The 10,142-nt window shown below is 42.4% G+C and overlaps 1 protein-coding gene and 1 long non-coding RNA gene across 2 annotated transcripts; one reads left to right on the top strand and one right to left on the bottom strand.

Moving 5' to 3' along the window:
* Window positions 1-477: 477 nt before the first annotated feature.
* Window positions 478-3,838, bottom strand: dnph1 (2'-deoxynucleoside 5'-phosphate N-hydrolase 1). Its single transcript, XM_023327082.1, has 4 exons — window positions 3,472-3,838; window positions 1,283-1,354; window positions 1,101-1,214; window positions 478-1,034 (listed from the first exon to the last, which is right to left on the bottom strand). Exons 1-4 carry the CDS (start codon window positions 3,605-3,607, stop codon window positions 916-918), a joined length of 441 nt encoding a protein of 146 aa, XP_023182850.1. The 5' UTR covers window positions 3,608-3,838; the 3' UTR covers window positions 478-915.
* Window positions 3,839-4,997: 1,159 nt separating this feature from the next.
* On the top strand, window positions 4,998-7,109 carry LOC111606487. Its single transcript, XR_002752031.1, has 3 exons — window positions 4,998-5,342; window positions 6,797-6,943; window positions 7,045-7,109. It is a non-coding gene; the product is annotated as an uncharacterized LOC111606487 (long non-coding RNA).
* Window positions 7,110-10,142: the final 3,033 nt, after the last annotated feature.

Here is a 10,142-nt window from a genome sequence, read left to right as displayed (position 1 = left end):
TATAAACGATATTTAGTCCACGGTAAAAACATGAATCAGATGGAGGCTCATTTCCCGTCTGAAGTCCCGTCAGACCCGGTTCTGCCGGAACATCTGGACCTCCTGCTGGTTCTCAAACTGAAGTACTTTTTCAAATCTTGATCGACTTTAATCTGCTCTAGTTTGAAAGTTAAAATATGGAGACACTTGAAACCCAGAGCGTGTTAAGCTGCTCTAATGTTATATCTGGAATAATGGGAACATTTTATAAGAATGAATCACTTTTTACCAAGATCTGGACGGAACAGGGATCACTGGCTCAACATGTATAATGATGAAGTTAGGGTTAATAAATGTAATGTTCCTGCTACACCTGGAGAATATGCTCTACCAGTGTGTAACTACTAATCATCTATCAATAACGGTTATTGATTGGAGATCTCTTCCCCTGGCAGGTTGATCAGTTTATTGGCTTTTCTTCACTGGAGGCCAATCAGATTCTCTTCAACATTTTTATTTTTTATATGAATACAGTCAGATATTCTGCAAAGAACCAGGAAAAAGATAATTTTTTAATAAAGTTTTGGACAAAGAGACATTTAATAAACCTCAGTTATGAAGTCAGATGGAAACTACAAGGTGAAACATTTAATACTAAAATATCAAAAATCCCCAATAAAGAAAATTAATATTTACAAATAGATATTCTGCATTAGTCCAGGATTCATGACCATTCTACTAGACAAACTCTACGTCTTCCCTGTGACCTCTGGCCCTTTGTGCTGCTGATGAAGACGATGAAGATGGGTCATCAGGTTCTTTCTGATTCTTATAAAAGCAGCAGTGGCTTTTATTACTTTTCCAGATATATCTAAACAAAGGCCGCCCTGTCCCGGTGGACGTAACCATGGTGACCGCTGGCTGCGCTCTGATTGGTCAGACCGACTGCAGGCTGCTGAAGAACCGGTCCAGAACCACCTCCAGCTGTTCCTCACTGTAGTCCACCACCAGGAGGCGCCGCCCGTCCGCCGCCCCTCGGATCATAGCCGACAGCGCTGCAGAGGCAGGAAGTTAACACCCTGACGACCAATCACGTCAACCTGAACAGGAAGTGACCTCACCTCGTCCTGACGACGGCCGGAACAAACACAGCACCTTCTTCTCCTTCATGTCCACGGCCCGGCCCAACTCGTAGCCGACGCCCAGGGACGGCTGCGTCACCTCGGCAACCACCACTGAGACACACAGAGGTCAGAGGTCAGCGGCCCGCCGCTCTGGGACCGACGCCACGATCCGGTCTTACCGTCAGACTGCTGCAGCCAGGCCAGGTCTCGGTCATGGATGGCTCTGTCGCCCCCTGCTGGGCCCTCCTCTCCTGACCAATCAGAGCACAGCTGGTAAGTGACATCACACGACCAATGACCAATCAGCAGCAGTGACGCAATTCATCCTATGCGGAACCAGTTCATTCATGAACTATTAAACCTTGTGGCCATGTTGGTCCCAAAAACCCCAACAGCTTCAGCTCTAAAGAGAAGATTTCAAAATAAAAGCAGATTTCTAGACATGTCCCCGCCCCTCGTCCTGACATGGACATGTCCCCACCAACATTTCCTGCACCTTTCCCCCTTGATGTTCCTGCATCCATCAGCGGACAGTAACAGGGCAGCAGCTGCTCATTGTGTTCAGAGCGTTAACAACTTTTTAACATTATTTTGCAAAACGTAAATATCAAGTCCTCTCAGTGATCTAGTGGACCGGACGTCACGTGACCTACTGGAATATCGGTGGTCTGGAAAATGACCCAATCAAGCACAGAATCTGAAAAGGGACGTAATGTGTTGTTATTAATGGTCAACGCTACGACAGCAAGATAAGATCGAAGGGAATCACATTTCACAGGTCAGTAAAAAGTTTAAACTTGAATCTAAAGTGTGGAGCAGGTTAGTAGCCTAATGCTGTAGCTTGACTTGGACAGCCATGATATGAACCCGCTGCGTGTTTCGGTTCAGTTAATTCAAAAATAAGGCGACCCAAACATCGACTTTCTGACAGATTATCAGTAAAGCAGCTGTTTAAAGAAGCTAACCAACCACCGCTGGTATCGTGACCAAACTGTTTCTAGGTTTATATCCAGAGAGGTAGAGATATTTTACACATCCAAACGTCGGCACTTTTATTCAAGCCAAAATGTATAGAAAGTGGATAAGAAATGTGGGGCTCCAACCGTTTGTTGTGACAGATTCCTGCTCGTCCTGCATCGGATCAGTTTGGTTCAGTGGAATCAAACGATGGCCAGTAATGGCGCCGCAGGTTCACATCACTAGCTGTAGCGGCTAATGGCCGCCGTCCAGTCCAGGAGCAGCGACGGTCACTCTGCTGCCCAACTGTCCTCTCTTGTATGAAGTGCTCCAGTTTCTGAGCGCTCGGTAAAATCAGCTAGTAAAAGGCAACTACATTATTGTGATAATACTTCACAGAAAATGTTGGTGGATTTTGTAATTGTTTTCAACTGTAGGCAAGCATTGAGCAAATCTACAGACTCATTCCATAAATGAGAATATGTTAATAATTGCATCACCAAGGCAAAGACATTTTAGATTAACTAGAACATTTGTGAAGAAGTTCAAAGCCAAAGTCAAACCAGGGTTCTGATGCTAAAGATTAGCATCAATGCTAGGCTTAGCTAAAATAATATTAATAGCATGTGGAACATCTGAAGCATGTTGACCAGTGTGGACTTACTCCATTCAGTAGGTTTAAACTAGTGTGTAAGCTAAAATGAGCCAAAATGCTAATGTTAGCCTAAATGCTGTCACTAGCATGTTGTCTATCATTGACTTTCTCCATTCAGTGTGCTAAACATGGCTAATACATACAAGCTAGCTAAATGCTTATTTTGCGTTGCTTTGCTCCACAGGCAGGTCACTAGAGAGGAAGTGCACCGCTAATGTTTGTGCTAACGTGCAGGACTGTAGGTGCTTCCATGCATTGCTATGGCAGCTGATGTTTTAACGTCTTTATAACTCTTAGTATGTTTAAAGCTGCTAAAAGGTTTCATTTTCAAAAGGTGCTATTAAACTGACGAGCCGGATCAGGTTCAGTGAGTCAGACTGAATGATATTCACATTTCACTTCTGGCTGTATTCGTAGCACTGAAAGGCCTTCGGTGCCTCCTCTTCCTCCTCTTCCTCCTCAACTGGCAGCTCAAAGTTACAGCCTTGGTTAGAGGAGTGGAGCCCAAACTGGGCCCCTGAGGCCCGGTTGCACCCTGCATGTTTTATTCTCTCCCTGGTACAAACAACCTTTTCAGCAGGTCAAAGTTCTTCTTCGGCCTCTAATGGTCCATCATTGGATCCAGGTGCGTTAAACCAGGGAGAGACTAAAACCCGCAGGATGCCGGGCCTCAGGGGCCACTTTGGGCTCCACTGATGTAGAGCAACCCGCCTGGTTGTAGTCCATCAACAACTCAAGTGCGCATGCGCGTCCCACCTGAGTCGCTGAGCTGGGCGCTGGCCACGTGCTCGGTGAGCACGCTCCCGTATCTGTGCAGCTGGTTCACGATCCTCTGGTAGAGCTGCTGGTCCGACCTGCCGCCCCGGATGCTGCCGCAGAAATAGATCTTCATCCTGGACCGGGCCTGGTTCCGAACCGCCTTTAGTCTGGACCTGCTGTCCTCGTCTGATTCTACAGTTCTGTTGGCTGTCTGACCCGAGGTTCCCACTTCCGGCCTCTTCCCGCGCGGAGCTCTTATCGTTTCCGCTTCCCTTTAAAAACATTCATTTCCGGTTCCTGTGGAGCTCCTCAGTCTGCAGCCATAAATAACCGCTGGTGATGCGCAGCGACACAGACATGCATTTATTATTGTGTACAGCTGAGGAACCGTCAGCTGGTATACATCGCATTGATCATCGTCTCTCTGCTGCCATCTGGCGGCAGGAGGAGGTTCAGCGCCCCTGCGCTGAGACTCGCAGGTTGTTTCCAAAGATTTTTCTGTGTAGCTGAAACGGTTTGATTAACTTTATCAGAATGAAAAACCTTTAAGCTTCAAACCCACCTTGCAGACAACGCTCAGGGATTAGAGCTTCAGCTGAGAAAACCAGTTTTTTGTTTTTTCCCAGTGTTGTATAAAGTACTGAAATCTCAGAGTCAAGTAAAAGTATAAGTACCTCTCCAAAATATGACTTTGGTAAAAGTCCAAGTCACTGACTGAAATGTTACTTGAGTAAAAGTCTTAAAGTATCTGAAACTTCTTGTACTTAAGTATGGAAATTACTGTAAAAATGGATGTACTCAAGTAATGTAATGAAAAGTACAAGTAAAAAGTAAAACAAAGCAAATGCAGTTTGAATGACATTTTTTATATTTTGGTAAACTTGTCAAATACACTTAAAATAATGTACCCAACCAAGTGAATGCAAAATTAAACCTGCTAATAAATTGTTCCAGTTTTGAAGAGTAGCACATGTTAATGGTTTGTGGTTTTGAACTTGCATGCCTTTCCTATATTCGTTAAATTTAGTCTAAATTGCTATCGCTATGGCTTCTGTCCCCCTTGAACAGAGGAGTCTAGGTAGCCTGCTACAGTCAACATTAGGCCTAAGCTAAATACACCACGTATGGAACTGAAACAATGCCAAACAAAGTTCATTTATGGTCAAGATTTCACAATACAGTAGTGTCTAGTGACCAAGCTATAGTTACTGACACAGGAGGATTATAACCATTTCATAAGACGTTACCTGGACGGGGAGTTTTTGTAAGATAGAATTTCCACATCTTCGCGCAGGAATAACATAAACTGCATGCGGTACGACGAATCTTTAACACCCACGAAAGAGTATATTGTGTTTAAATAAGGCCATGGGCTCTCATCACCAGCTGGTGGTTCCCCTGGAGCCGTGTCCGACGTAGTTGCAGTCGTTGTGGTCTCCGTCTCCTCCTCCATGTGGCTGCTGCTGATTGCGAGACTTGCTTTGTGTTTAATGGGAGAAGCGAAACAGGTGTAACCAGAGGCGGAGCTAGAGGGGGGGCCGGGGGGGCCAGTGCCCCCCCAGCCATCTGATTGGCCCCCCCAGCGGCCCCCCCAAATGATCGACATGTCACGACACCCAGTCATTCCTTCACAGTAGGTAGCACTATGTACCACAATGGGTTGTGACACTTGTGACTGTTGTGACTGCTCAAAAGCAGCAGGGGGCGATATGCACCATTTACGTTTATTGTGATACACCATTTGGACACAACAGAGTTGACCCAACAGAAGAAGAGAAGGAGAACCGCGAAGAGACGATAGAGAAATATTGTACAGCTAAGAGGAATACAGTCGATTTGACTCCAAGACGGATAATCTGACTTCAAAGGTAAGTTTTACAATGGTTTACTACTACCAATAAAAAAACCCCGTTAAAAACATTTTGTGCTCAGCCAGGAAATAGTTTCTGGTAGTTGAGTTACTACTATAAGTTGCGAGCATCAAGCTAACAATGCTACAGCTATAGACATACGTAGACGCCGACTTAGTGAGCGAGTCGGCCAGTTGCTATGATACGTCACGTCTGCCAGTCAGACTCGTAATGCACGCAGAAGCAAAAAGTATTGTAAAGACGCTGACGTGTTTCAGTGTGTTTACCACTCACGTCTGCCTGAACAATGTCGGGAGGATAAATACGGGAAGTAAAAAAAAAAGTATCCAACGTGGTGCATGTGTTATCAGACAGAATGGATCACGACATTCCTGATTATATGACCTGCCAAAATCCTCTGGTCTGTAATGCTCTTTCTTTCTAACAGCGATTTCTTATTAGCTCTCGCATTAAATAAAACTATACAGAATGAAAAATGTTAGCTATACTAAGAAAATAAAAATCAGAGTAGTTACTTCTGGCCAATATAATTACATGGGAAATATTTATTGGCTCAGAAGCTGTCGTTTGGCCACAAAGTCAAGAAATTCTGTTCATAAAATTGTGTTCTTTCTTTCTTACCTGTGAAAGGTAATGCTAATGGAGCCAGCTTGTACTATAAAATGAGTGAAAAAACTCCACACAAGTTCCCCACTGACATTTGCTATTTTTACTAATTCTTTTCTAAACATTTTCTATGAAACGGCAACACTTTGTTAGAGGTTCCGTTTCCCCTAGGAAAGGGCATGAACTTGTGACAATTTAATCTGTTACTCTTTTTGCTTTATTATGTTTTCCATGAAATGTTTAATTTATTTAAATTCTTATGTGTTTAGCTTTGTCATTTTCTTTTATGTTTTCTTTTATCTTATCGCTGATGTTTAGCACTTTATTTCAGCTCTGGCTGCTGTTAAAGTGCTTTATAAATAAAGTCGATAATGATCATGAACAAAAACAGGTTAGTCGGTCCAGTAGCTGAGAAGTTTGAATGCTGAACATACAGCCACAGTCTGTTTCCCCTGACCTACACACTGGAAGTGGGGATCTATTAACACTAAGTAATAGGAAGTGATACTTGGCATAACATGACTGGCTTGTTTTTTTTCCTAGGGTCAGTTGAGAATGAAAAGACAGGGAGGCAGGATAGACAGCTTCTTTATAAAAAGAAGCAAATCAGGCACAGATCAAACAGGGTTCAGCTCTGACATCAGCAGTCCTGGTAGCTCATGTCCTGAGAACAGTCACGAGAAAGAAAGTCTGGCAAACACCAATCCACCATCACCAGGTCAGAGTATCTACAGAAACAGTCAAATTCCTGCCCCGTTTTAGGTTATTTTTACTTGCTGGCTTCTGCTAATGTGTTTCTTTAATTGTTGGTTCAATTATGTTAATGTACTGTTTTTACAACGTAGTTCCATCAAAGGAGGAGTCTGAAAACACAGAAAGCTCTGCGCCTGACCAGGATGATGATGAGCCAGAAGGGGCAATTGCAGGAGATACCACTGATCTCTTCTCAGCAGTGTCCAGCACTCCTTTTGCTTTTCCAAAAGGACCCAGTGGTAATTTTACTTACACTAAGACCTGCTTAGTAGCTGCACAATTTACATGACATAATGATCATGTAAATTATGTGTACATAACCATTGTGTTTGTATTCCAGATATTTCAAAGTCAAAAGAACAGGGCCCTGTTCAGCCAAGTTTGACAAACTTCCCCAGAACTCAGTATGGAACAAGAAAGAGAACTTTTCACAGCTCCTGGTACAAAGACTATTCTTGGTTAGAATATTCTGTTATTAAAGACTCCTCCTACTGCTTTGCCTGTAGGCATTTTTCTTTGCCTAATGCACCAGATAGTGTCTTTGCTTCGCATTCCGGCTTCAGTAATTGGAAAAAGGCATTGTCCAAGGAGTCTGGATTTAAGCTTCACTCAAAGTTAGAGCACCATGTAAATGCAATGTATGCATGGAGTCAATATAAAAGGGCTAATGAGGGAAATACAACCATGCTAAATTCTATAAACACAAACCGGAAAAAAGTGGTGGAAGAAAACCGTTATTATATTAAAACAATAGCCGATGTTCTTCTTTTGACTGCAACACAAAATATTGCTCAAAGGGGTCATCGAGAGTCTGGGGACTCTAGAAATAAGGGAAACTTTTTGGCTATATTGGATGAAATAGCAAAGCATGATCAGTTAATTGAAAAAAAGCTTAGAGGATGTGCCAATGCAAAATACACAAGTCATCAAATCCAAAATGAAATTCTTCAGGGCTTAGCAGAGATGGTACAGACTGAAATCATAAAAGAAGTGAAGGAATGTGAAGTGTTCAGTGTTATTGCAGATGAAACAAAAGACTTGCAAAAAAAGGAACAAATGTCTTTGGTTGTACGATATTATTACAATGGTGTCATCCACGAAAGCTTCCTATGTTTCCAGGCAGCTGAAAGCCTTAATGCAGCAGGTCTTAGTGCAATGATCATTAGCTGTCTTGAGAAACATGGTCTGGACTACAGGAATAACCTAGTGGGACAGGGTTATGACGGTGCATCCGTCATGAGTGGGAAGCATTCTGGTGTATCTGCCAGAATTCAGAGCAATGCCAGATTTGCATTTTATGTTCATTGTAACGCACATTGCTTGAATTTAGTCCTTGTTGATGCTACCAAAGCAGTCCCTGAGGTCGTTGACTTTTTTGCACTTCTACAGCAGCTTCATAACTTTGTGTCTGGCTCTTATGTTCATCTGAGGTGGCTTGACGTACAGAAAGAGTTGTATCCAGCAGAACAACCCAGGGAGCTCCAGGCACTTTCAGATACGAGGTGGGCCTGCAGGTATACGGCATGCCGTACCATGAGAGACAGACTTCCAGCAGTTCTGAGATTGTTGCAGGATATTGCACTTGAAAGAAATGGCGAAAGAACAGTGGAGGCAAGGGGCCTGCTTCTTCAAATAGATATCCAATTTTTAGGTCTTTTGGTTACCTTTTGTAAAGTGCTTGGTGATGCCAAATGTCTTTCCGACATGCTTCAGTCCAGCACTCTTGACCTAGCAAGAGCTGTAGATCTAGTAGGTGCTCTTATAGACACTTTCCAGGACTACAGAAATGAAAAGTACTTTGATGAACTATGGAAAGAGGTTGAGGAACTTGCTGAGAAGAGCAAAATCAGTGTAAAAATTGACAGAAGAAATCCAAGATTAAGTTCAAAATTTCTTGACTCACTTGTAATGAGCACTATAGGACAGAGAAAATGTGATGACGAGGGCTTCCCCAGACCACTCTTTAATCAGGTGCTTGACTGTCTCATAGCGGAGTTAAAGAGGCGTTTTTCAAAGAAAAATTGTGAGATCATGCAAGGAGTGCAGTCCCTAAACCCCAAAAGTGCAACTTTCTTGAATGAGGAGCCTCTGATTGCTTTTGGACATATCTTTGAGTCAGATTTAGATGACCTGAAACATGAAGTGCACCAAATAAGGCGTTTGCTTGATCAGAGAATAAAGAGTGATTTAGGCACACCTTCTACTTTGCTTGATTTTATTCTGTTTCTTGAACCTTATAAAGAGGTTTTACATGAATTATTCAGACTTTGCAAGATTGCAGTAGTTAGTCCAGTTAGTACTGCTTCTTGTGAGAGAAGCTTTTCTGCTTTAAAATTAATTAAAAGTTACCTAAGGACAACAATGGCTGATGCCAGGCTAAGTCACATTGGAACACTTAGCATAGAGTCAAGGAGGGCACGGGGCCTCAACATGGATGACTTTGTAACATATTTTGCTTCATCTCACAACAACCGAAGGATTTTACTTTTATGAGTGCATGAAGAAGTCTTGCGTTTCTCGTCATGATTTGGGTCTTCACCGACTGGTACTTGTACCAATGATAGTTTAGGAGTCAGTACATTTGGTCATAGCTGCATTAAGTTCGAAAATAAAATGCACATGTAGCATCTATTAAATAACAGTTTCCATAACATACAACCTTCTTTTTTGAGATATTGTAATTGTGAACTGTGTGACACTGCATTCTCATTGTAAGTCTTGTCTTGTTACAATGGTGTCATTTAGAGGTTAATGTCCACTTATGCTTTGTGTGGCATGCATTGATAATAAACTGCAAATTACATGAGCAAATCTCATTTCATGAGTCTTTATTTATATATAGTATGTGAATGAAAGTACTTTTACTGTATTGTCATTGTCATAGTCAGTGGACCCCTTACAGATAGCCCTGGCCCCCCATCCGCCCCCCCAGAAATAAAAGTCTAGCTCCGCCACTGGGTGTAACCTATTGGAGGTGATGAACAAGCCCAGGCAAGCAGGCTACGGACTTTGTTCGGTAGCCTGCTTGCTACTTGCTAATCAGTAGGTGGGGTCAAAACACTTTGTTTCTCTCTCTCACTTTTTTGTAACGAGTAACTAAACCACACATTGAAAATGTATCGGAGTAAAAGTACGCAATTAAGTTCGGAAATATAGCGAAGTAAAAGTGAAAGTCATCAAACATTTTCATACTCGAGGAAAGTATGAAGTACTCCAAAAAATACTTAAGTAAAGTAGTGAAGTATTTTTACTTCGTTACTATACAACACTGATTTTTCCTTTATTTAACCAGATAAACCCCGTTGAGATCTAAATCTCATTTTCAAGAGGAACCTGAGCAAAAACTTTGCAATACATAGCAACCTGGTTGCTATGTATTGCAAAGTTTAATGACGCAGCAAACTGATGAAGTCAGTGACATTGTCCACAATGAACTAT

This window comes from Xiphophorus maculatus, chromosome 22, assembly GCF_002775205.1.
Source record: "Xiphophorus maculatus strain JP 163 A chromosome 22, X_maculatus-5.0-male, whole genome shotgun sequence".
NCBI lineage: Eukaryota > Metazoa > Chordata > Actinopteri > Cyprinodontiformes > Poeciliidae > Xiphophorus > Xiphophorus maculatus.
Note: the sequence above shows the minus strand (reverse complement) of the source record. Positions and strands in the feature narration are given on the sequence as shown.

Bases quoted from the DNA above. Each gene is read 5' to 3' on its own strand.
- dnph1 (XM_023327082.1), bottom strand. From the start codon at position 3,607: ATGAAGATCTATTTCTGCGGCAGCATCCGGGGCGGCAGGTCGGACCAG. The intron at 1,215-1,282 runs GTAAGACCGGAT...TGTGTGTCTCAG, and splicing joins CTGGCTGCAGCAGTCTGACG to TGGTGGTTGCCGAGGTGACG. The intron at 1,035-1,100 runs GTGAGGTCACTT...CTGCCTCTGCAG, and splicing joins CCGGCCGTCGTCAGGACGAG to CGCTGTCGGCTATGATCCGA.